The sequence below is a fragment of the Zootoca vivipara genome, chromosome 17, assembly GCF_963506605.1.
Source record: "Zootoca vivipara chromosome 17, rZooViv1.1, whole genome shotgun sequence".
NCBI lineage: Eukaryota > Metazoa > Chordata > Lepidosauria > Squamata > Lacertidae > Zootoca > Zootoca vivipara.
Window position 1 is genome coordinate 8,997,391 of NC_083292.1, and position 27,282 is coordinate 9,024,672.

General features: G+C 45.8%; 1 protein-coding gene across 1 annotated transcript in view; it reads left to right on the top strand.

Moving 5' to 3' along the window:
• ULK1 (unc-51 like autophagy activating kinase 1) overlaps positions 1-27,282 on the top strand; it is a 120,675-nt gene that overhangs the window by 26,653 nt on the left and 66,740 nt on the right. Inside the window, exons 4-8 of the mRNA XM_035099436.2 lie at positions 2,166-2,198; positions 3,911-3,947; positions 14,753-14,926; positions 15,452-15,525; positions 22,327-22,428. Of these exons, the coding sequence (XP_034955327.1) occupies positions 2,166-2,198; positions 3,911-3,947; positions 14,753-14,926; positions 15,452-15,525; positions 22,327-22,428 (420 nt within the window). The remainder of the gene's footprint in view (positions 1-2,165; positions 2,199-3,910; positions 3,948-14,752; positions 14,927-15,451; positions 15,526-22,326; positions 22,429-27,282) is intronic.

Sequence of the window (27,282 nt, forward strand, 5' to 3'; positions counted from 1 at the left end):
GGTGCCACCTGTACTTTTGGGAGAAAGGAAGAATTGTTATTATTTTTGCAGACTTCTTCCAATCTCTGCAGAAGAGGCAGGAAAAAAAATATATAAAGCCTCTTTCTCAGAGAGTGGAGATTTTCATGCATAAAATAAAACGAAGCAGGATTTGGCACAGCGTTTGTAGCGATGGGCATAATATGAGCAGTGACCCCTGCTGAGAAAGCACATTTGCCCTGCTTTGTCTAGATTCACAGAATATTATCTTCAGAAATTGGGAGAAAGTGATTGTGTGTGTGTGTTTACGGCAGAAGCTCTGTGCTCAGCAGTGAGTGGTGAGAAACAGTGATGTTACTAACCCACTTTCTGCATCGTCATCGAAACAGAGTTACAGTAGTTTAAAAACCTTTATTCTGCTTTTTTTAAAAAAATAATAATTGACTGGGGTGGGGGGTTGCTGGGAACTTGGCAGGGGTGGGGGTGAGTAGGGCAAGCCATGGTCCATTTGTCAGAGGAGAAACGAAGCCCCAAACTCTATGGATGTTTTGGATACACTCAAATCCCTTTCCTAGCCTCCTTCCCTATGAAACAGCAGCTGCAAGAGCTGAGCTGGCCAACAAACCATTTATTCACCTGATTATCAGCTCATCTTCCTCCTGTTTCTTTCTACCCCTTATCCACAATGTTTTCTAGAAGAATAGAGGAGAAAGCCTCTTCTAATTCTGTGCAATAGGCACCCTGGCTGATTAATTTTCAGTTAGTAAATGCAATTCAGATTTGTCTGACTCACCCAACCTTCTGCACTTTAGCCAGGGGTCAGCAACCTTTTTCAGCCGTGGGCCGGTCCACCACCCCTCAGACCATGTGGTGGGGCAGATTATATTTTGAAAGGAAAAAAATGAACGAATTCCTACGCCCCACAAATAACCCAGAGATGCATTTTAAATAAAAGGACACATTCTACTCATGTAAAAACACGCTGATTCCCGGACTGTCCGTGGGCCGGATTGAGAAGGCGATTGGGCCGCATCCGGCCCCCGGGCCTACCCATGCTTTAGCCCCATCTCAGGTTCCCTTGCCACAACCAAACAGAAGTACAGTGATTGCCAACATCCCATAACCCACATTTCCCTCTCAGCATCTGGATTGCTTTTGAACTTTCTGTGCTATCACAACAGCTTGGCTAATGGCTGGTGGAGGGTCTCTGGCTGCTAGCTGGCAAGTAGTCCATTATCCGTCTCCATCACCTGAGGTTCTTATTATATTTAATGGTCCATAAAAAATTGTGTTAATCTTTATGCAACATTCTCTTCCTGAGAGATGCCGCGGCTACTTGGGGGAAGATATAAGGAGCCATAAAGCTTAATGGCATGCAATTTTGGATTTGTCAGAATCCGTTGTATGCAAAGCAGTTGGCTTCCACATTTGCATAGTACTTTGACTGCATGCTGACAGTGTGGACTTTAGCTGGTCAGTGTGGAATGTGATATTTAAAGGATATGCACAATTCCTGCTCTGTGATGACGGCCACTCCATCAATAAATATTGAGCAATCATAAGCAAGCTACCTGCAGTTAAGGCATGATGTGATAGGTCCAGACATGCATAGAAGCAACTACCGGTCCCGGCGCTGCCCGATTTCCAGTGCCCAGACATGGGCAGAGTGGCACTGGAAGAAATCCAGGGGAATTACCTGATATTTCGCCATTCGGGATGACAGCGGAAAACAGCTTTAAAAACGGGGATTTCCTGGGGAAAACGGGATACTTGGCAGCTATGTAGTGGTTTGGTTTTTCTGTCTCTTCCCATGATCCATGGTTTGGTTTTTTAAAAATCTCCCATCCTCAGTTTCCAGCACACATGTTACTTTTACAGGAATTGTAGTTATGAAGCCTCGGAGGGCTGTGTTAAATTGGAAACAGCGAAGGCTTTTGATATTGCACTCAAGCAAGTATGTTTGTTAAATGTGCAGCTTAGGAGTACGCAGGAGCCTCCAAGGAATATGGAAGGGGTCCTAAATGATTCAGGTCTGTTAAAAGGGAAAGGCATGTAGAATTGAACACCTTGGTAAACTCTGTGTTAAATTCTCCGGCACCCACAATGTATTCTGCTTTGTTGACTGGATCCATACCTTTTCCTGAAAAATAACTGATTCTCCCCCCATCCCCTTTCTTTTCTTTTAGGAAATGGCCAACTCTGTTTACTTGGTTATGGAGGTGAGTAATTCTGAGCTCTTGTCAAAGGTGAAAGTTACTCTCAGGTCTCATCTGCACTAGACACCTAAAGCATCACCATTCCACTTTAAACTATAACGGCTTCGTCCAAGGAATCCTGGGTTCTGAGAGTTGCCAAGTGAATCATGTTCTGCTCAGAGATTCCCCTGGGAAATGGGATCGAGTGTTAAGCCATTCTGGGAATTTTGGCTCTGCGAGGGGAATAGGGGTCTCCTAACAACTCACAACACCCTCAACAAACTATGGTTCCCAGGATTCTTTGGGGGAAGCCATGACTGTTTACAACAATATGTCAGAAGCAACTGATGGAGGGCATTCAGAGTGCAAGAGCAAAGGAGGGAAATATAATTATTTTTTGGTCACCAGCGTGATACTCTGTAGGGTATGGTTCTGTAAGTAAAAATTCTCCAGGTGATCTAAGTTATCTCAGATGTCCATACAACATCCTGGGTTGTCCAGGTGTCATGGGAGTACCGTGTTTCTCATATTATAAGACATGTCTTATATTTATTTTTTCCTCAAAAAAACACACTATGGCTTATTTTCAAGGGATGTCTTATTTTTTTCCTCCTCCTCCTGCCGCGGCTGGCATTGCTGCTGCGCCTATCACTATGTCTTATTTTCGGGGTATGGCTTATATTCATTGAATGCTTAAAAATCCTGCTATGGCTTATTTTATGGGTATGTCTTAAAATATGAGAAACAGGGTACAATAATACATGGAGCGTCACAGTTTCCTATGCCTGCATGTAAATAATTAGTCAATGACATATATTTTAAGTGTAAGAGTAAAATATGCCTCTGGTTTTAATTCAGAAAACACAAGATGCACTCACATTAAAAAATCATATCGTTGCCTGCAAGGCTATTGTATTTAAAAAACGCTATTTGGGAAGGGAGAACAGTAAGCCAACCTATTGCCTGGGTTACTATCTTGGTGGCAGCATCTAAAATGAAATGCTTGGCTGTTGTTGGAAGGCTTCTGCTACTTTTGGTCTCAAGGGTCACTAAATTAGCCATGGACATCCTCTTGAAAGCAACGGTGGAGAAAGAACAGGATTTGCTCATATTAGCTGGACTATGTCAATGCGGCAGAACTTGGGATAATATATTTGCTGTAGAAGGGGGCTTTTGACTCGGTGGCAGGGGGAGAGGGATTGTGGCAGTGCCTGCTGGTTTCACCCCTAATCTTTGTGAATGTGTAGGCGTGCAGACTTTCTGTTCAGACCCCAGAAGTTGAGGGTGGGCTGGGGGGAAGGGATCCAGTGGAAACAGTGATCCACACTCACATGTGTCCAGAAAGCCCTAACCTGATATCCCAAACTCTCCCTCTATCTCTGACCATTGGCTATGCTGGCTAGAGCTGGTGGGATTTGGAGTCCAGCAAGATCTGGAGGGCACTGGCTGACTACTCCTGCCCAAATGTCTCCTGCATTTCAAGAATCAATACTTGTAAGCTGAAGAAATGAAGGAAACAAACCTACACTGCAGTTACCAGATCCTAAACTCTGGCATTTTGCAATTGTAAAAGGCCAATCTCTTTAGTTTCTGAAGTTGCCTGAGTTCTGTGAATTGCTGCTTAAGGCAGGAAACAACTATTGTTTCTGTGCTTTATTGTAGAGCCTTGGTGAGACAGAATTTTTTAACTAAACTCTTGCTTACAGACCTCTCTTTATCTCCCTTCCCTGATCTAGTACTGCAATGGTGGAGACCTGGCAGATTACTTGCACAGTAAGTACCATCCCTGATGTTTCTTGTCTTTTTGGCAGAACCTAACTAGCATGTTGAAATGTTTGCCGCTCCAGTGTGGCACCTGGAATATGTAATTTTAATTCTGCAAAACTTGTGCTTAGGGTTTTTGTGCTGTTGTCCCTGTTTTGGGGGAGTTCTGATCAACTTTCAGCTCTTCTAGGGGTTTAGGGAATTTGGAAGCATTGCTGTGATGTGCCAAGGTTGGCTCGGACCCTGCCCTGCCCCCTCATGAGGGGTGTGGCAAGACAAGCTCCTCCTGCCACTTTGCCTGGTGCATGGAGAAGTTCCATGCAACCGTGCTGACGTGAGCGGTAGGCTCAATGATAACAACTTGGAAGGTGTTGAACGCTCCTTCATTGGGTGTTTTAAAAGAGAGGTTGGGTGGGCATCTGTCAGGGATTATTTACCTGTGATTCCTGCATTGCAGGGGGCTAGATGACCCTTAGGGTCCCTTCCAACTGTGCAATTCTATGACTCCATGATCCCATCCACATGCCAGAAGTACTTTTCTATGGCTTTCATGTGGAGGCATGTAATGTTAGGAAGTACTCAGAGGCCTAATTCTCCCATAAGGGGGAGACTCCGTGTTTGCCCAACTTTCTCCACTGATGGACCATGCTTTGGCAACGTCACTGGACTGTGACTTGGGACTGACCCCAGATACCCTGGAGATTCTGCAGAAGCGGGGACCTAACCTTTCGGATCTTGACTTTGGACCTTGCTCGTTGTATTGGACCTGGACTGGTATTTCTGACCACTCTTGGGACCGTGTGTACCGTACTATTAGGACTTAACTTTGGGTACGCTAGGGTTCAGGACAATTAGAGGCCCAGTCTGTCATTAACAATGACCTTAAGGGAGGCGGTGGTCCTGCTTGGACAACTTTAACCTGATGACAACCCACCGCAAATCAAAACCTAGTTGTGGCCCCGCACCCTCCCACCCAAACACATAACTGTATGCAGGGTGAATGTGTTTAGGAGGAGTGAGTGGGTGACTTGGTGGGGGAACATAGGAAGCTGACACCTAAGATCCGTCTAGCTCCAGATTGTCTCCACGGACTGGTAGCCTCTTTCCAGGATTTCAGACAGGGTTCTCTTGCAGGCTTACCTGAAGTCGTCAGAGATTGAAACCTCCGCATGCAAGGAAGCCTCTGAGCCTCTGCCTCTGAGCTATGGCTTTCGCTTACAAAGGAGGTCCGCTAAAGTCTGAAATGGCCCCGGAAAAGTGCAGCATTTGTTGTTTTCTATTGTGAAAGCAAGGTCTGGAGGAATATGCTAATGACTAGTTTGCAGCCTGTCATCTCTGCTCCTTTGGACATTACTTCCTCATTGATAATCTCCAAGCCCTGAGCCCTCATTCACCCACTGGCTGTATATAATCTAGGTCAGTAATGACTGGTTTTGTTTGGACTACTTTTCAACAGTTGGTTTTCTGTTTACAAGACCATTGCAATTAAGTCCCGCCCCCCTTCCTTTTGCTGATTTTGTTGTTTGTTTTTAAATACTGCAAATGATTTGCCTGAAGCAAGGTTTAGCATTGAATGAAAGGAATTAGGAAATGTTTGTCTGCTCAACAACCACATCTTGCCCTTTAATCTCATGTTTTAACGTTTGAAAACCCCAAAACAAAACCCAGTTTTTATACCTCTTCCCCTACCCCATTTGGGGGAGGGGGAAGGAGATGTGACTCTAGGATATTTTCCCCCTTCTTGCAACAACTATTCCCCTTTTATTTATATTTTTAAAATCCTCTGTTGTTGTTGTTTAGTCGTGTCCGACTCTTCGTGACCCCATGGACCATAGCACGCCAGGCACTCCTGTCTTGCACTGCCTCCCGCAGTTTGGTCAAACTCATGTTCGTAGCTTCAAGAACACTGTCCAACCATCTCATCCTCTGTCGTCCCCTTCTCCTAGTGCCCTCAATCTTTCCCAACATCAAGGTCTTTTCCAAGGATTCTTCTCTTCTCATGAGGTGGCCAAAGTATTGGAGCCTCAGCTTCACAATCTGTCCTTCCAGTGAGCACTCAGGGCTGATTTCCTTCAGAATGGATAGGTTTGATCTTCTTGCAGTCCATGGGACTCTCAAGAGTCTCCTCCAGCACCATAATTCAAAAGCATCAATTCTCTGGCGATCAGCCTTCTTTATGGTCCAGCTCTCACTTCCATACATCACTACTGATGCATCACTAATCCTCTAGTATTAGCTAAAAGTCACAGTAAGTTACATGAACCCCAATGCAAAATAAAAAAAATTCCTTCAGTAGCACCTTAAAGACCAACTAAGTTTATATTTTGGTATGAGCTTTCGTGTGCATGCACACTTCTTCAGATACACACGAAAGCTCATACCAAAATATAAACTTAGTTGGTCTTTAAGGTGCTACTGAAGGAATTTTTTTATTTTGCTTCGACTCAGACCAACACGGCTACCTACCTGTAACATGAACCCCAATGGTCTCCCTTGCAAGCACCAGCCAGAGCCACATGCTGGATAGCCTGCTGTTTGACCCTAAAACGAGCCCGCAAAGTGACATATAATAACATATTGAACAAATATAGAATTAATATCCAGTAAAAGAGACATGCTGGATCATGCCAAAGGCCCATCTAGTCCAATATCCTGTTCTCAGAGTGGTCAACAAGATCCCTTTGGGAAATCTGCAGGCAAGACCTTGGGGGCAATAGCACTCTACCCGCTTGCCATTCCCAGGAACTAGCAAAATAAAGCCACATCATTGTGTTCTCCCACACCATCTGTGAGGCCATGTCCACATCTGCTTCCTCCGCCGCCTAGCTTTTAAGAAGCTTCTTCATGGTATGGGCAGTACGACAATATAACCCAGGGGTAGTCAACCTTTTTATACCTACCACCCGCAAATGCATCTTTCTTGATGGTAAAATTTCCTTACCGCCCACCAGTGCTCGATGGAAGGAGGATTCAGATTGTGTTGTAGAAACCAGTAGCGTCACAATGTGGGGGGGGGGGTGCGCCCCAGGTTCCATGTCTGGGGGGGTGTGTGACAAGAAGGCACCCCACGGGGGCTTGCGGCGGCACGAGCAGCCATCGCGCTGCCGAGCACAGTTCAATGTGTTGGTGATGACCTTTAAAGCCCTAAATGGCCTCGGTCCAGTATACCTGAAGGAGCGTCTCCACTCCCATCGTTCTGCCTGGACACTAAAGTCCAGTACAGAGGGCCTTCTGGCGGTTCCCTCACTGCGAGAAGCCAAGTTGCAGGGAACCAGGCAGAGGGCCTTCTCGGTGGTGGCGCCCGCCCTGTGGAACGCCCTCCCATCAGATGTCAAAGAAAAAAAAACAGCTACCAGATTTTTAGAAGACATCTGAAGGCAGCCTTGTTTAGGGAGGCTTTTAATGTTTAATAGATTATTTTATTTCATTTTTCTGTTGGAAGCCGCCCAGAGTGGCTGGGGAAACCCAGCCAGATGGGCGGGGTATAAATAATAAATTATTATTATTATTATTATTATTATTATTATTATTATTATTATTATGTGGAGGATCCTCCATTTGCGTCTGCAGCCGTGAGCAGAGGACCCCAGCACCGTCTGTACGGCGCTGGAGCAGCGCCGCCGGCAGATCGCTATGTACAGCGCATGTGTGGCATCACTACATATGGCACATATGGCGTACGTAGCAACGCCGCACATAAGCCGTACATAGCGGTTTGCCACCCCGGGTGTCACAACGCCTTCATTTGCCCTGGTAGAACCCCCTACCGCCCACCTAGAATCTTGAAATGCCCACTAGTGGGCGGTAGGGACCAAGTTGGCAACCCCTGAAATAACCCTTTACTCAGTGGGCTGGTGGCCTCTTCCTTGTTGGAAATCTTCAAGAGGAGTGCAGGCAGCCATATGTTGGGGCTACTATGCATTTCCTGTGTAGGAACTTAGGAAGCTACCTACTAGCCTGAGACCTTCTGCATGCAAAGCCGGTGCTCTACTGCTGCGATAAAGTGCTTCCCAAACCCCACCTGCATGGAGAACCTACATGCGGAGGAAGCAGCCTTGTACCAAGTCAGACCCAGTTACCCCAAACGAGAAATGGGCCTATCTCCTGCTGTTCTCCTTCGTTCCAGTAATTCTCCCTTTAGCAGTAAAAGTTAAAAAAAAAACGCAAGCTAACACCAGATCTGCAAATGTTTGTGATGTCTTCCAAATGGAGACAGGCGTCTATATTTCTGGATTTTAAAGTAGCCACTCTTCTGAATGCACAGTGAATTTAGAATGTGTGTCTCTTGACTTGTTCCTCCTGCCGCTAAACACTCTTCCTTTTTAAAAAGCCTTTAGTCCCGCCTGCTAACTTAAAAGATTAAAGCTGTCTCTCCATGTTTAATCATCTCTCAGAATGTTTTTTTCCTCCATGTTTAAACAAACAACGTTAATCAAGGCTGTCATCCTCCTTTTTGTCAATTTGGTGCTAAGTTGATTCATGGCGGGGAGGGGATGGGGGAAAATAATTATCCTACTCCAGCCCCACTGATCATGGCCGCTTAAACCTCTTTCGTGTTGAGCTGCTGGAACGGAAAGATTAAAAAAATGAATTCTTTTTCCCCCCTCCGGAGCTAGGGTTGTAATGTTTTATGAATCATGAGTTCAGATCATTTATTTGCGTTTTAGCAGCCGGAATGCGGAGGAGTCTTGACGGCAGAACTGTGCATACCACATGGCTTAAAAAATATAGATAAAATTATTACTTTTAAGATTGGGCCACTATGCTCCAAAATGTCTCAGCTGTGGCAAAAAACAAACAAAGGGAACAACACCTGTCAGACAGGGCCTTCTATATAGATTTGCCCAAGCCGTAAGGATAGTAGTCTCAGATGCCTTGCACTCTGGCATGTGCCCACTGCAAATACAGGGTCTCTCTGGTGGTGGTGCCCAAACTTTGGAATGCTTTCCCTATGAACATCAGTCAGGCAAGTTTCCAAAGCTCAGGTTAAGTAGAGGAGGCCTCTTTAGCTAGGGACTGAATTGTGTCTACGATCTCAAATGTCAGTATGGGATTACACATGTCCCAGGCAAGATGTATAGAGGTCTTGCAAAGTGAATTAACCATTGACAGCCTTCTTCTCCACAAATTTGCCCATTCCTCTTTTAAAGTTAGTCTATGCCAGGGGTCAGCAAACTTTTTCAGCAAACTGTCCCTCAGACCTTGTGGGGGGCTGGATTATATATATATATATTTTAAAATGAACTAATTCCTATGCCCCACAAATAACCCAGAGATGCATTTTAAATAGATGCACACATTCTACTCATGTAAAAACATCAGGCAGACCCCACAAATAACCCAGAGATGCATTTTACATAAAAGGACATATTCTACTCATGTAAAAACACTCTGATTCCCGGACCGTCCACGGACCGGATTAAGAAGGCGATTGGGCTGGATCCAGCCCCCGGGCCTTAGTTTGCCTATGTTCTTACTGCAAGCATGCATGCATGTAAACTCCTATGTGTGGACACTAAGGCACCTACCGTAGCAGTGCAAAACCTGCCACACACACGGCAGCTGTTGAGTTATTGCTGCCTCCCCCACCCCACCCCAGTAAATGACAGCAACAGGCAGAACTGAGCATTCAGTGGGTGTGAGGGAAGGACCTTGGGTAATGATCCTTGCGGGTGAGAATAGGGGTCTTAGTGTTCCCATTTCCATCTGTGAAAGTGGGAGGGTGTGCTTAATCTGCAAGGTGATTATTTACTGACACTTGATAATGTAGTTATTTTGGTTCCCCTTTCACATGGTTACTCTGGTACGCTACATCTAGCCCCAAATCTTTGTACCAAGAATGCCCAGATACAGTGACCTGGATAAATTATGTAAATTTGGTTACATTATTCAGCTTTTGCTTGTCAATAGGGGGAGTTGGGGGGGAATACCTCCCCTTTGTTGTTGTTGTTTAGTCGTGTCCGACTCTTCGTGACCCCATGGACTATAGCACTCCAGGCACTCCTGTCTTCCACTGCCTCCCGCAGTTTGGTCAAACTCATGTTCGTAGCTTCGAGAACACTGTCCAACCATCTTGTCCTCTGTCGTCCCCTTCTCCTAGTGCCCTCAATCTTTCCCAAAATCTGGGTCTTTTCCAAGGAGGTCTCCCTTGAAGGTAACCTCCTCTTGAAGGTTGGAATTCTTATTTTGGCTTTCTCTCTGGGTTCTGAAATCTCGACCAGTGTACCTTTAGACTTCTCTTTCAAGTTTATCTTTACACCAACAGGACTAGAAACTTCTTTTAAATTTGTTTTTAAAAAAGATGTTGTTCAGCCCAGTATCATATTTTGTGTGTTTTCTTCATGGGCATAGACACAGGGACACCATTCTGCAAGATTTTGGAAACATGTCACTGATAGAGGCATTTTGACAATTGTTTTTTTTTAAAAAAGTGGTTCCTAATTTGCTTACTGTTTTGTAATGCTCTTTTGTCTGCCCCCTCACTTTCTCCATTAGTTGGTAGCTAATCTTTGGTCTTAATGGAGTTATGTTTCCTAGAGCAGGAGCCAGCCAATCTGAATAATTGGTTCTGTTCTTGGAACTCCCCCCCCCTTAACAACAGAGAGCTTTTAAAGATTAAAATGCTACACTTCTTTGGTGTGGCATTTAAAATGACAGCTACTACCATCCAGATTGTGTTCCCTCTTTGAACCCTTTTAGTTAAGCTAAGCCCGCAGTTAGAAAGTTAGCATATGAGAATTGTAAAATATGCTGGAATGATAGATAAGTAAAATGAACCATGGAAGGAAAAGAAGGGAAGTCAACTGATATATAATTTGAAAATGTAATTAAAATTACAATAAAAAGTTACAATAGCAATAATAATAATTTATTATTTATATGCCCCCATCTGGCTGCTCCCAACAGAATATTAAAAACACAACAAAACATCAAACTTCCCTAAAAAGGGCTGCCCTGGAGCATATAAGGAAGTTTAGGGCCGGGGGGGGGGGAGTTGTTTTTGTGGAACAATAGTACCACAATAGTACCCTACAACAATTCTCTGATGACATTAGGGAGTTCTCCTCCTCCTCCCAAGGCTACTCGGGTGCCTTCCAAAATATATAAAAACATAATAAAACATTAAACATTAAAAAACTTCCCTGCCTTCAGATGGCTCCATACCCTCCAACATTTCTCTGCTGAAAATCGGAAACCGTGGCGGCTTTTGTAAATCCGGCACTGTCCCTGGAAAATAGAGACACTTGGAGGGCCTGCAATTCCAACACCTCAATCTGTATAAAAGATAGATCAACTGGGAATGATAAGAACATTACATACTTGTGTATAAGAAACGGAACAGATGCTCCTTGATGTTATTAGAAGGCAGGAAGGATAGAAATGAGCTGGGAAGTTGTGAGCCACCCTGAAGCTTGCTTCCAGTTCCCCAAATTTGCCAGTAGTTCTGCCACATAGAATCCTTCATTCTCATTTCCTGGCTTTCTCTCCGTAATGTTTGCTCTCTACCCGTTTTGAAGCTTCCCCCCCCCCCTGAATCAATGAGGACTAGAAACTTTTCTTTCCTTCTTTACAATGATACCAACACAGTGCAGCGAGGACCAGATTTTGAGCAACTGTGCTGCAAGACAACTCCAAATGTGGGACGGCATTGCTGCAGTGTGTGTTACAGTATTGTGTGTAACCTTGGTGCTCAGTGACTGTTTTGCCTCTAGATTTATTGCGCAGGGAGAATACAGGAGCAGCAAGCCCTAGTCTGGGCCTGGTGCCTGACATGTGCCGTAGTCAATCTCAGGTGCCTTAAACACCTAGCCTGTGCAGTGCAGGATTAAACCCAGAAGAAGCCTCTCGGCAGCCGAAATCTTGCCCCCCCCCCCGTGCGAGTGCTCTAGTGGGAAAGCACTGAACTAAGAAAGCTTGATTCTAATTTTCTTTCGAGATCAAATTGATTATTTTGATCTGCTTTCGCAGGGCCCCTAAAAGGGCTGCCTTATGGGGGTGAAGTCCTCATAAAGCGGCATAAAATACAGTAAAATACAGGGCCCATCGTCCGATACCTACTCTACCCGTGCAGCAATTCTGTCTGTGAAATGGCAGCAATTCGGCTCGTGTAACTTTGCCCTGATTCCTAGATTCCACTCCTGGGTCTGCAAGCTCAGCGCTGCGTTCTGGACTCCCTTTACCCCTCAACTGCAGGGCAATGGCAGGTTTTGAATTGCCAAGGCACCTGTGTGTTTACTCCCTGGCCCAAATGTTGAGGATGAGCTCAGCTTGTCCCTCCACGTGGCGGAAGAGGAGAAGGGTTTGCTTCTTGCCAAAACGTTGTCACGGCATTAGTCAGCATGCCTTGGCATTGAATGTGCACATTGGCAAGCCCTCGAAAGAAGCACCCAGGGTTGGCATTGGCTGTGTGAACAGGTGAAGGGGTTGGCGATGTGCTGCTGACTAAGCTTGGTTTTTGATGGCCTCTGCCCGCTCCCCTTCCTCCTCCTGTGTTAAAAACCTATATATATAATAATTGTGAATCCCAAGCTTGTGCTGCGGTAAATTTCATCAGCAAAAGGTCCTGTGTGTTTTACCCAGTGGGAAGTACGTTTGTGTGTGTGATGGGCAGTCCAAAAGCAGAACCAAAGTCCATCTGCAGCTCCCAGCAAGTGGTATTGAGAGGAGTTTTGCCTCGATGAACCTGGTGGCCCTCCATATGTTGTTGGACTCCGACTCCCATCAGCCCCTGCCAGCTTGGCTGGTAGTCGGGGATGATGGGCATTGCAGTCCAGAAACATCGGTGCCTCTGTGTGTGTGCGCGCCCCACTTAATCCTGCTCTGGATTATTGTATTGTGGTTACTGTATTTTATACCGCTTTATGAGGAATTCACCCCCAGAAAGCAGCCCTAAGGAATTCGTTAAAACAGGGGTCAGCAACCATTTCCAGCCGTGGGCCGGTCCACCGTCCCTCAGACCATGTGGTGGGCCAGACTATATTTTGAAAAAGGATAATGAACGAATTCCTATGCCCCACAAATAACCCAGAGATGTATTTTAAATAAAAGGACACATTCTACTCATGTAAAAATACGCTGATTCCCGGACCATCCACGGGCCAGATTTAGAAGGCGATTGGGCCGGATGGGCCGGATCTGGTCCCCCGGGCCTTAGGTTGCCTACCCCTGTGTTAAAACAAAGAAAACAAAATCCTCTTAGGACAGGCACGTCCAACAGGTAGATCGTGATCTACCGGTAGATCACTGGATGTCTGTGGTAGATCACTGGCTCCCCCCCCCCAAATAAGCTCACCAACTTTGGCTCCCCTAAAAAAGCTCATCAACTTTGACTTGAACCCCTAAAAAACAGGCCTTCCTTCTCCCAAAAAGAAGCTCAATAACTTTGACCTGAACCCCCCAAAATGGGGTAGATCACTGCCAGTTTTTAACTCTGTGAGTAGATCACAGTCTCTTGGGAGTTGGCCACCCCTGTCTTAGGAGTCCTCGGGAACCGAATGATTAGGCGGCAGGCAGGCCATTAGGCTGTCCGGGACCACATCTTGAATGGTGTGAAAATAAGGCAAATGTTGGTTAATTTGACTTTTCCTGAGTGCAAGAGGCAACATTGTCAATCCGAGGGGATGGCGAGAGGGTGACTTGTGTCCGAGGAAGTGGCTAATTCCGCCCTGCTGCATTTTGTGTGTGTGTGTGAGTCTTATCTCACTCAGCTGCTCTGAGGTAAACGCAGCAAAAGCATGTCGTGTACGCACAGGCACACACCTCTCTAATAACTCTTGAGGTATTTTCTGACGCATCATGTCTCGTAACTCGTGCCCGGTTCCCTGAGGGCTTTGGAAAATGGGGCTCTGCTCACTTTTGTCACTTGATCTGAACTTGCGGCTCACAGCTTAGGACTGACCAAATTATAACAGATTCGCTGTCGATTCGTCAACTGCATTTAAGACAGTTACAAAAAAAATTAATGTGAATGTTCATTATGGAGCCGAGGTGGTGAGGTGGCCAGGAGTGTTGGATGGTGACTAGGAGACCCGGGTCCAAATATTTACTCAGTGGTGAAGCTTGGGCCAATCTCCGCCTCACAGCCTTAAGCCTACTTTGCAGGGTTGTTGTAAGGATAGAACACAGGGATAGAAGTGTTCATTCTCCTGAATTCTGAGCCTTTTTGGGGGGTAGGGGGACGTTCCTTGATAATATGGAAACCTATGTGTTTTTATTGCTGCTGCTGTTTGGGAGGGGGCTGTGATATGATGCTGCAATGGCTTTTGTAAATTGCATTGACTTTGGGAGCATAGCTGCCAAGTATCCCGTTTTCCCCGGGAAATCCCAGTTTCTAGCTGAAAAAACGGTTTTTTTTGTTTTTTCCCAGTTTATTCTGGTGCGGCGGCCATTTTGGAACTGGGCGGAGCATGCTCAGAAGCGACTTTTGATGTTGCTCTGCCCAGTTCCAAAATGGCTGCAGCGCGACTTCTGATGCGGCGGCCATTTTGGAACTGGGCAAAGCAGCATCAAAAGTCGCTTCTGAGCATGCTCCGCCCAGTTCCAAAATGGCGGCAGCGCTACTTCCGGTCTGCTATTTCCGGCCCAGTCCCTTATTTCTCTGACAGCAACTTGGCAGGTATGTTTGGGAGAAGCAACAATTTTAAATAAATTCTACCATGCCCCTATCCCTATTGGCCCTTGCGCCTCATATGTATTCGTTGCAGCACTAGATATTTATGGGTGATATTCGCTACTTATCATAGATGGTTATCAATTATTATAAAGTTGGTTTTGCAGCTATTAATCTCCCACTCCCCACCTTTCCCCCTCTCTAGGTATGAGGACCCTCAGCGAAGATACGATCAGACTCTTTCTGCAGCAAATTGCTGGCGCCATGAAGGTGCTACACAGCAAAGGGATTATCCACCGGGATCTGAAACCTCAAAACATCCTCCTTTCTTTTGTGGGGGGCAAAAAATCAAACCCCAATAACATTCGCATTAAGATCGGTAAGCCCCTGGAGTCGCCCATTGATTTCTTTCAAAAATAAATAAGGTTACAGGTAGGTAGCCGTGTTGGTTATGTTTGCTGGTAATACGTAACAGATACTGCAGTCAAAATATCTGGTTTTCTAAATATCACGAATGGAATTCCAAACCAGGCCAAGTAATTAACTAAAAAAAAAAAAAGCATGCCAATTATTTATTTTTGTCCGCTTCACTCGGTGGATGACTATGGATTGCTATGGTGCAGTTCTGTGTGAATTTACACATAAGTATTCAGCTTACTCTATAGCAAATGTGTTTGACAGCTGAGTGCAACAGTTTCCTTTGTTAAAATATATTCTGTGTTTTGGGGGCGATACAAATACTATCGTCTGCGCTCAACGACAATTGTTTTGGCAGACGCAAGAGCGCCTTTGTCGTCACCAAGTGGTGGTCACTCACGTACGTGTACTGTGTTTGTGAGCTGTCATTTATCTTAACCTTGCTCTGTTTTCCTTTCTTTTTGGCTTGTTTTGGTTCTGCGTGTAGCTGATTTTGGATTTGCACGATACCTGCAGAGCAATATGATGGCTGCGACTCTCTGTGGCTCCCCCATGTATATGGTAAGTGTCCATTTCCATCCTGGTTATTTTGCTCTCTGTAGGGACTATTCTTTACACTGCAGAATGTGGGGAGTTAAAAACAAGCATCAGTTAATGAAGCTTATTAAATGTGAATGTAAGGCTCTGTTCAATCGTGTCTCCTCTCACTTCCTGCTGCATGGTGTTCTCTGCCATCAGTCCCGTTTTGTATCTCTGCTGCCATGTGCCTTTAAATGCCTGATTAAAGCAAATGAGGCCTGCATTTTCCTGTCAATTCACCACAGTGGTAGTGAGCAGGGCAAAGAACAGTTCTTGTATTACAGCTCCCCGTTAAAGGGTGTGGTGTCTCTCTGTTGCTTTGCTTCTGGCAATCTCCCATGTTGTGGGGTCGCGAGAAGGTAGAACATAGGAAGTTACAGGGTCTGACCACTGGGCCATCTGCCTCACTATTGTGTAGGTGGCAATGGCTCTCTAGAGTTTCAGACAAGAATCTTCCCTATCTTTCCCTAAAGGTGCCAGGGATTGAACCCAGGACTCTGCTCCCCAGTCTTGCCTGTGCTTTGTACCATAGAACTTAATGGAAGCCATTGAGAATCGAACCTGTGCTTCTCTGCATTGCCCTGTTCCACCCTGTGTTTCTTTGCCTTCATTAAGTGTGATGAATTGTGCATTTGTGAGCGATTGATATTTACTGTAAGAATTCTGCACCCTCTGGGCAGCTCCCATTCAAAAGTGGGTCGTGTTGGTGAGGGGCTTTTGCACACTCCTTTGGCCCTCAGCCAATGCTTAACCGAGCTGATAGCTCGATCTGGGCCTGCGGGCTGTGACAGTTGAGTGTGGGTTGATGTATTGATTGTAGAATCCTAATTGTGAACGATGTATCTCCCCATAACTTATTATGCAAAGGGATGCTGTTCGGGGTCGTAAACCAATCTTCATTGCCGCTGCTGCTTTGTGTGAACACAGGTGGTCTTCTGTTGCTCTGGCCTATTGTGTTTTCTGCTGTTGTGCAGGCAAAAAGCCATAGAATAGTCTCATTCAGAAGTTAGCTTAGCCAGGGCTCAGCTCCAGGGCCTGTACTCCATGATAAGGCTTGGCTCTGAAAATATCAGTTGAGCTATGATTGTGTTTATTTACCTAGACCTCTCTCTCTTTTGTTGTGGAACTCAAGGTGACATGAACCAATTTCCAGGGGGGTCTTCCACCTAGGCACCAGATGCAGGCCTGCTTAGCTTCAGCAATATTGCAGTATCATGTACCTTCAGGCAGTGCTTTAAAGGGTGCCTTCCCAGGTGGCGCTGTGGTTAAACCACTGAGCCTAGGGCTTGCTGATCAGAAGGTCGGTGGTTTGAATCCCTGTGACGGGGTGAGCTCCCATTGTTTGGTCCCAGCTCCTGCCAACCTAGCAGTTCAAAAGCACATCAGAATGCAAGTAGATAAATAGGAACCGCTACAACGGGAAGGTAAACGCCGTTTCCATGTGCTGCTCTGGTTCGCCAGAAGCGGCTTTGTCATGCTGGCCACATGACCTGGAAGCTATACGCCGGCTCCCTCGGCCAATAATGCGAGATGAGCGCGCAACCCCAGAGTCGGTCACGACTGGACCTAATGGTCAGGGGTCCCTTTACCTTTACCTTCTGCCTGCTTATGGGGCTTATATGCAGCAGCAGCAGAAATTAACTTCAGTTAAATGAATCCTTACTTGGAGCACACCTTTAATTGAAAGGTATTGAGACTGACACTTGGTATAAAATAAGAAAGCTTATGTTAAAGGAAGTATATCATTGATAGGAAAGCGTTCTGTAGTCCTAGCTAACCATCCAGTTGGAAGAACAAAGAAGCCATGCTTGCCTCTTAGTACTCAGGAAAGGACAGGAGTGATTGAAATTTGCAGGCACAATAGCCCCTCCAGAGTGCAGAGAGCCTTCCACTTTACAGGCAAATAGGTCCAGGGGCTTTTCTGCTGGGCCCCATTTGAAGTTGATTTGGGGTGGGATGATATAAAAGGGAATCACTTTCTGACTAAAAGCATTCCTTCTGATCCGCTCATGAAGGAGCTCCCCCTCTCTACTCTGAATCCTGTCATGTTTTCAGCTAGAGACAGAAGTTTTGATTTTTGTAAAACTGCCCCTTCTCCTTTGGGACTCAACTGGATTCTTTGCAAACCTTTAATACAGTAAAAAAAAAAACAGCAATCTAGGAGAACAGCCAATGAAGTCTGAGATTGAAAGCAAGACGTCTGTCTCCTTGCTCTCTTTACTTTCCATTTGATGGTAGTGTTTTGCTATGAGACAGAAATACAGCATCCATTTGGTATTGCCTCCAGTTCTATCTCCTGTCATTAATTTATAATCCTGTTCCACAGTAATAGTGTTGCCTCTTCTAATGGAAATAAGGGAAGAGGGAGACAGAGACTGTCTGGTTTGAACTGAATTAAAAAAAAATTGGGGGTGGGGTGGGGGATATCTTTCCTCATTGCCATGAGATTGGCTACCAGGCTTATGTTAGAAAAGGCAGTTTGTCCCACCTGAAGAGTCTGCCTTAGGACCTTTATATGTTAAGTAACAGCAAGCTTGGTCTACTTCTGAAAGCACTTGACAGCCACATTCAGTCCCAGCTTCCCAGTTACTGTGACATGGTTCACAAGTTCTTGTTTTTCAGTTGTCAGTGAAGTGATGAATTGCAGGGCCGGCTCTAAGTAGAGTCCCGGTGGCGTGGGGCAGCAGGGCGCCGGGCTGGTAGGCAGGGTGCCGCGCGGCAAAGTCGCGCGGAAGCCATGCTGCGCCCTGCAAGGGCGCCGGAGCAATCTCCGCCCCTCAGCGCCAGGGCGTGCGACCTGCTCGAGACTGCCCTGATGAATTGCATGTGTGAATAGCCTATATCAGGTGTCAAGAACAAGGCATTGTCCAAACAAACCAAGTCATGATGACTTGGTTTGTTTGGACAATGCCTTGTTCTTGAGTCCTTCCTCCTTCCACTCTCTGATCTCCCTCCTTTTTCTTTTCCTGGCTCACAAGAGCTACAGTTGATTTCTCTGTGTATATGAATCGGGCAAACCAAACAGTGGTTTCCAATTCTGACTTGGTTTGCAGCGCTTTGTTTGTTTGTGTGAATCGGACATAATGACAAGCCTTGGTTACAGTGGACCTGGAAGTGAGGCTGGGTATCGGAGCATGCGAGGGGAGGAAGAGCATGAGTGATTGACTCAAATCATGGCTTGGTCATGACATCCAAACCTGGCTCTGCTTTTTCATAAATCCAGTTTGCACATCAAGCTGCGAATCACCAGGTGTACATTAATAAAATTACAAACACACACCAAGCCAATCATATATGTGCATGATGTGTGTGTAAATCCAGCCTCTTTGTGTACGATGAACACATCCTCAAAACTTCAAGTTTGTTGTCATGTGTAACTGCTAAAGACGTGTTAACAAAATGCTAACTCCCCCCCCCCCGCCCCCACATATCCTTGTCTAGCTTACTTCCCTGTGGTGTGATCTTTAGCTCAGCCCTCGGGAGAGATGAATTCTTGTTCCATTATGCACTGCCTCATAAAGGGAGAGGTTCCTTGAGGTCTGCTGCTGCTGCTGCTGCTGCTGCTGCTGCTGCTGCTGCTGCTGCTGCTGCTGCTGCTGCCAAGGCCTCATTTTCAAAGGATAGCCTTTGATGGCATCTAATTCTTCTCTCTGGCCTCTTTGTTGTTATGACTAGGTTGCCTGCAGAGTGTTTGCTAAGATTGCAAAGATCAGCAGGGGGAGGGAAATCCTGGCGAAGGACCAAGCTTAGGGGATGCAACCACAGCTTGTTTGTATGAGGTTAGCAAACATGAAATAGCAGCTTGGTGTGCAACCCAAATAAAGAATAATGGGAATCGAGTCTCGGCGGCTCTTTACATGTGTGTTTTAGTTTCATGTGGCGGTTGAAAAGAAAACAGTTCACAATCTTCCCACGCAACTCTTGTCCCTCTGTTCCAGCTAATAAGAGGCCATATCTCAGTGGTACAACCCCTGTCTCTCGTGCAAAAGATCCCAGGTTCAATTCCTGCCACCTCCCAAGTTTTTGCTTGCTTGGTTGGTTTTATAGGATCAGGTAGTAGGTGGTGGTAGAGACTCCCTGTCTTAAACCCTAGAGAGATGCTGCCAGCATGAGCAGACAATACTGGACTACCTTATGTGGGCAAATAGTCTGAATGGATAGAAGTCAGCTTCCTAAGCTTCCACATTATTTGAGAGAGAGGCTTCTGAAGCAAGTTCCACTTGCTGACTACCTGAAGCTACAGGCACAAGTATGTCAGCTGGGCTAGACCACTTTGTTGTGTTTAATGCCCCCCACCCCACACAAAAAAACTTTCTGGTTCTCAGATTATCCTTTCTCACACCAGTGTTCTGCCAAGGAACTTCTAATAAAGCAAATAAAAACCCGGCACAGCTGCACACAGGAGATCTCTGCAGGTAACCTGGCAAATGAGCAGTTGCCTTTGACGTCTAATTCACCGAGGGCATTGGATAGACCTGTCATCATGGCTTCCAGTGTGAATCAAGACCTAATCGCTGCATGCATGGTAAAAGGCTGCCGTGTTAGAACGGACTGTTCCACTTTGCGTTGCAGGTGGCGGCAGCAAACTCCCAAGTCTCTTCTCTAAGGCATTTAAACACCTCAGTCTTCCTCAGAGGAACTCAGAGCATGGCTGTGAAGATAAATTGGCACTATGAGGGATGCAAGGCGGAGGGAGAGAGGGAGAGAGAGAACAGCTGAAGGGCTCCTGGCTGATGACCAAACTAGATGTGCTGTGTAAAACCAAAGGGTTAGATAGGCTCCAACATCATACACATTTCGTCTAATGCTAAAAACTCTTTATTTCTGCAGGCTTTCCGAGAAGGAAGGGGTTAGCATGCAGGCAGTATCTGATTGCTTTTGGGGAAACTGTTTCTGTCCATTTTATTCTGTTGCAGCCTACTGAGTTTGCTAGTGTTTACCTATGGCCCTTCTGGTGTTGCTGGGCCTTAGATCCCATTTGCCTTGACCGCTGGCCAATGAGGGTTGAAGTCCTATGCAGGTTCTTTACCCCAGATTAGTGTCAATTGTACAAATGTTGGAAATGGAAGCACTGGCTTTTGGTGGGAATAAAATGGCGAGGAATTATGTGCACTTCTCTGAGCTCCTTGGGACAAGGGTGGAGTAAAAGTATAAGAAATACAGTGGTACCTCCAGTTGCGAATGGGATCCGTTCCGGAGGTCTGGCCGCATCCCAAGAAATTTGCAGCTGGAGTAGAGCTTCTGCGTGTGGCGTGGTTTAGCGCTTCTGTGCATGTGTGTGGTACGTGCGTGGCGAAACCTAGAAAAATACTTCCAGTTTGCATTCCGAAGTTTATGTATCCAGAGGGACACGTAAGCGGAGGTACGACTGTATAAGGAAGGATGCCACCCACCCACCCAAAAAAACCACTGCAGCTTTTGACGCCTCCTACAGTTCCACACTTTCTCACAGCCAAGTTTGCTTGGGTCTTGTTTAAAGTGGGGAATATGCACGTGAGGAATTGCAAAGAGATTCTTCAGAGGGAGGGGGGGTTCTGTAATAAAAATTGGGCACACACACCCCCGTTATTATGTATGATCAGGACAAATCTAGGTTTATGCAAACCGGTCTGTTTGCCCTCCTCTGGTGTGGCCCTAAAGCAGGGAGCTGACTGGCTTTTCCACTGCCAAGGCTTAGGGATGGTTGCCAGACTTTGGGGAGCCTTCTCTGCCATTCCTGGAAGTTGTCTTCACGCTCTCCTTTGTAGTAGGCCATATTCTTGGGAAGCTTGTTGTAGATTGTCATTCAGGTTGTGAAGTCTGGTGTTACGTGTCCTGGCTTGATTCTTCTGTTCACCTGGGTGGCAGGTGGTAAAAGATGTTGCTGTTTTGCTTTAGTGTGGTGACTTGGGTGTGTATGCAATAGAACATGGGTTAGCCCACGTGGTGACCTCCAAATGTTGTTGTTAAACTACAACTCCCATCAGCCCCAACTAGCATTGCTCAAGGGTCAGGGATGAGGGGAGTTGTAGTCCAGCATCATCTGGAAAGCACCATGTTGGCTACCCTTGTAATATAGAATGCAGATACACATGGATGCAAGTACCGTACATATGACAAGAGTGAAAATAGGCTTTATTTCACCCAGGTCAAAAATCCTATTTGGCACCCACATTTGTGTACACACATACAGAGGCTGGGAGCATCAATAAGGCCCCTTCAGAGGCTTCACCCGGGACAAAAACCCCAGCTAGCATCCCCCACCCTCCGTAGCTATGGCTCTGTATATGCAAATGCGCATTATATATTCTCACAAACAGAAACATGCATGCATGAGAAGGGCATGGACCTTCTTTTCCATCTCCAGCAGGTCAGGAGATAAGGTGTTAGATGTGGGGTATTTGTGGCTTGTTTCTTTATCTCATTAAAGCAAAATCACGCCTGAATTAACCAGATTAGATTTATGAAATAACCTTCTCCATGCCTGTATTACTACATCATTCTAAGCTGGGAACAAAATCTCTAATCACTTTTGTGGAATCTTGGCCTCTCTCTCTCTCTCTCTCTGTGTGTGTGTGTGTGTGCATATATATATATATATATATATATATATATATATATATATATATATATATATGTATATGTATATGTATATGTATATGTATATATGCATGCCAGTTGTAAAGGGAGACTCTGAAGGGACTCACTTTCTTTCACAGTTACCAACAAAATGTTTAAATAATAATAAAAAATCGGAAGCTGAGGCATTAAAACAAAATGTCACGCTCCCTTCTCCTATTGCAGGCCCCAGAAGTCATTATGTCCCAGCACTACGACGCCAAAGCTGACCTGTGGAGTATTGGCACCATCATTTACCAATGTCTGACTGGAAAAGCCCCCTTCCAGGTGAGTTAACTTTTGTGGTTTAGTTTCATGGCTGCCCATTAGGCCTTCTGGATTGCTCAGCTGCCTCTCCTCAGAGGTAGTTATCGTTGAAGAAAGGAATTCGGGCCTCCAACTTGAGCATCATCCAGGTCACATAGGGGAAGGCTTTGGGTATGGCCTCCTGAGGGACGCAAGCCATCTGTTACAAATGCCACAAGTCTCACACTGTTTTTCTTCCTTCGTTTTATTTATTCTGTTTATTGACTTTGTACTCCTCCCTCCACCCAAAGATCCCAGGGTGGTTCTTCCCTTGCTGTAATTAGAGGGAAATGGGTGTGCACTTGTGAACCCAAGTGTGAGGAGACTGGGGGCAAGTAGCTGCGATTAGTGCCCGTTTCCCAGTTTGCAGCTGTCTGGGCATGCCATTGGCCTGAGGGGAAGTTTCCTTGGGGATTAGCAACTGCATGGGGTAGACCCAGGGGTCAGCAGACTTTTTCAGAAGGGGGGTCGGTCCACTGTCCCTCCGACCTTGTGGGGGGCCGGACTATATTTTGAAGAGAAAAAAAATGAATGAATTCCTATGCCCCACAAATAACCCAGAGATGCATTTTAAATAAAAGGGCACATTCCACTCATGTAAAAACACGCTGATTCCCAGACAGTCCGCGGGCCAGATTTAGAAGGCGATTGGGCCGGATTCAGCCCCCGGGCCTTAGTTTTCCTATCCATGGGGTAGACTATAGAGCTTCCTGCCCAGTTAGGAGGCACCATCCGCTCTGCAAGGACTGAAACGAGACACTTTCTCTCTCCCACTCTTAACTTTTAATGCCATCCTCCTCCTCCTCCTCCTCACCGTTTTGGGAGAAAAGGCTTTAGAAAGCTTTTTCCCATTTAGACTCCCTCCACAGCTCCTTTGGATGATGAGGCTTTCCAGAGCGGCTTGTATCAGAATTTAAAAATACAAAATGAAAACAAGCAAACCCCTAAAATCAATACCAGCTCCTCCTCCGCTCTCTGAGCCCAACCACTATTCCCTCAGATGTAGCAGCAGTGGAATGAATCGGTAGGTAAGAAATGTAGAGGGGGGAAACCCCAACTGCCTCCCACCAGCAGCTTTCATAAGCCTTTGAGATTTGGTGCCTCCCCAAAAAGATATGCTGGAATGCTGCCACGGTTAAAGCCTTCTCTGGTTGCCACCCACCTGTTTCTGAAGACAGGCCTTTTGATGTCCTCAGCAGGCTCCTACAGGAGAAGGCAAGCCTTCTGATAACCTTGCCTTGGGCATTGGAGCTTTTGTAGGTCAACACCAACACTGCCCAGAAACAAACCAGAAGTACTGAGTAATATCTCTTTAAGTAGTTTAGTAATCTGTTCAGTACAGAGGGCCAGCCCAACTATTAGGCAAAATGAGCCAGCTGCCTTAGGCAGTTGATTTTGGACGTTCGTTGCTTAAATTTATTTTGGCTTCCAGGAAGCGGGAGAGGCACCTGTGAATTTTCTGCCTCAGTTGCCAAAATAACTTGACTGGCTTTGACCCGTGTGATTGTGTGTTCATGTGCCATTGGCCTTTCTGCCTTTCTGGAGCAAAAGGTTTTGGGGTGTTCCAACAAGGTTTGCCTAACAACCTGGCCACTGTGTTCTGGATGTTTTCGAAAGGCAATGCTTGACTTTGCAATCAGATTATGCTCAGCTTTATGCTTGCATACTGTAGCTCAGTGTTTCTCAACCAGTGTGCCTCCAGATGTTTTGGGACTACAACTCCCATCATCCCTAGCTAGCAAGACCAGTGGTCAGGAATGATGGGAGTTGTAGTCCCAAAACATCTGGAGGCACACTGGTTGAGAAACACTGCTGTAGCTCACTTTACCAGCTACCTCTTATCACCGCGTATTGGATAGTTAACCAGGAAGTGTTACCAATTCTGCTCTGAGAGACTTAAGAATGGGTGTAGAGAATAATCAAGAGTGTGCAAGTATTCTTTTGAGCATAGCAAGTTCAACCTCGGGGAGAATTGCTGTACTGCCGAGCATGGAGATTAGCAGGAAATCTGCCTGGTGGTATCCTAAGCACTTGGAAAGAGCATCAAGGCTACCTGTTGTGTTTTTTGAGGCTCTGTGCAAGAGGGATGAGCCATCTTTCCCCCTGCTTTCTAGTACCCCAGCAGAGGAGGGGCAGGGCTTCTTGCTCCCCATCACTTCAAGCTTCAAGCATGCCGTAGCATCGAGCACATCCTTTGCCCCTTTGTCTGCAGGCTGTGCATGTGGCAAGCGTACATTTTGGCTGGATCCCAAGGCCAGCTAAGATGTGTGGACCTCCGAATGTTTCGGCTTCAGCAAGTAAGCAAGTAGCAACAGCTGCCAGTATGATTGCCAGACACACAAGTGACCTGGCTAGGAAGGATAAAACTGATTGACAAGCTTACTAGACAATCTACCACGGCAGCAACCATGTTATAACATGCAGTACTGTACTTTTTAAAAAGCTGCTTCCTCCCTTAGATGACCCCCCCCCAATGCTCCTTTTTCATGGTGGGCAAAGCTCCAATAGTGACCACAAAGAATACTTCACTTTTCTAGTCTCCTTGTCTGTGTGTTCTTAACCCCTGGTTTTACAAAAATTCTTGGGGTGTGCATATTTAAATGTGCTGGCTCCACCCTGGCCGGGGATTGATCGTGAGAGAGGTCATCTGGAGCAGGAGGGAGAGGAGGAAGTAGGATTTTGTGTGATTTTTCTTCAACTGTTTTTGTTAATTAAGTAGTAAAATGAGTCACAAGGGCCCCCTGGAGCATTCTAAAGATAACAGGAGTTCTTCAAAGGTCTTCCTAAACAAATATTCTTTTTTATAAAACAAAAAAAGTAGTGCAGTCAGGTTTTTGCAGATCTTGAAGATGTTTTGACTTGCACAACAGCACTTCTCTTCCAGCCTTCAGAAACTAGAATTGGAGTTTTGCATTTTCACATATGGGCGTGATTTTTAATAATAACGGGGAGATGTCTGGGACCTTCTGGTCTGATATAATAATTAATTTGGGAGAACCAGATTGATTACGCCCATGCTAAGTGGTGGTGCAACTTCCAGCCAGAGCACTTTTTGAGGTCTTTCCTTTCCTAGGTCAGTGGCTTCCCTTCTCTCCTTTCTAAGGCGAGATTTACGCTTGGGACTTCCTGGTTCGTACTCTTAATCCCACTTGCTACACCAGCTCAGTATGTTCAAGTACCGTGTTTCCCCTTTTTTAAGACGTAGTCATTATATAAGCCATAGCAGGATTTCTAAGCAATTGCGCGATACAAGCCATACCCCGAAAATAAGACATACTGATAGACCCTTCACCCACTAGCAATAACCCCCCTCCTGCCAGCCAACTCCCCCCTTAAAAATCTCTCCCCATTTTGCTGTCGCTCCACAGACACGTATTTCCTTTAAAAGCTTGTAAAAATGCACCGAACAGCCGTAGCTGCTGGCTGCTGAAGCCTTGTGATTTCTCTTCCCCGTTTCTGAGAGCATTTTTTTAAATAAAAAGATCCAAAAATAATTTTTTTAGCCAAGCTGTGTAAGCTCTACTTGGTGAAGGGGAGAAAAGTGGGGTGGGGAGGAGATGAAGGCACGAGGAAGAAAAGAGGGGCGATTGAAGAATGCAAAGGCTGTTTTCCCTTTTAGGGAGAGACCTCCGTGCGCGCGTCTGTCTCTCTCCCCCCCCCCTGCGTCTCTCTCTCTCTCTCTCTCTCTCTCACACACACACACACACACACACACACACAGCCCACCTCTCGCTTCCCCCCACCTTTCCCTAAATTCCCTTCCATTCAATGCACGTTGATTTCCTCTTAACGGGAATCTCCCGTGTCTGATTGTTGTCTCATTGCTTTTACCGGGCATAAAGCAGCCTTTTAAAAATCCTGCTGCAGTTTTCTTTCTACCTTATGCTGCTTGGTTGTCTGTGGAGCTGCCCCTTTAAGGATTTGTAAGTAGTCTGGATCGCAGTCCTTGCCTTGGGGACTTTTATTTATTTATTAAGGACTTTTTCCTTCGCTGTTTGCGAGCTGCTAAAAGGAGCTGCTAAACGCTGCTTTACACAAAAGTTAAACTGCCGGTCCTAACAACACGTGCTTCCTCACCTCGCTGGCTCAATTGCTTCTCAATTGCTACCATTTACCAAGTCAGCAATCTTAATTGCTGCTTAGCTGGCTTCTTTGTTCTCAGCAGGTAGCTTCTTTGCTATCAGTGATAGCACTGCAAAGTGCTATGTTGTTGGAACTTCAGACAGTCTTGCAGTCTTGGGCAGCTGGCTGGTAGAGATCCTTACTTGCTTTAGGTATAGGCTACTGCTAGGACTGTATCACACAGATAGATTCCATTATACTGGTTTAGATTTAAGAAGCTCCAGTGTAGCAGATTGCTATTAAGTGAGTCCCCACCTTGGAGGAGAGAGAGAGCAGCCCTTCGCGAACATCCCAGGGCCGGGGAGAGAGGGCTGCACCAGGGACGCACACACCTCCCTTCCCTCAGACTCATAATAAAAATACCAGTAAGACATCCCACCAAAAATAAGCCACCCTGTGGTTTTTTGAGAAAAAAAAGTAATAAGACGGTGTCTTAAAAAGGGGGAAACACGGTAATGGCGACTGGTGCCAATTGGGACAGAAAGCGCAGCAGCTTTGGGGCACCCCCCCAAAAGCAACTTTTGCACCCCCCCAAAAAACCTCCCAAACTTTGGTCAGCAGCTCCCCCCAAAAAGCTCAACAACTCTGGGCACTTTGTGATAAATAAGGGTTTTTTGGTTTAGTTTGGTTAAATTATTAGTTTTTGGTTTATTAAATACAGTTATATATTACAATTATACATTTTTGTTATTTAAATATCGCGAAATTATGGTT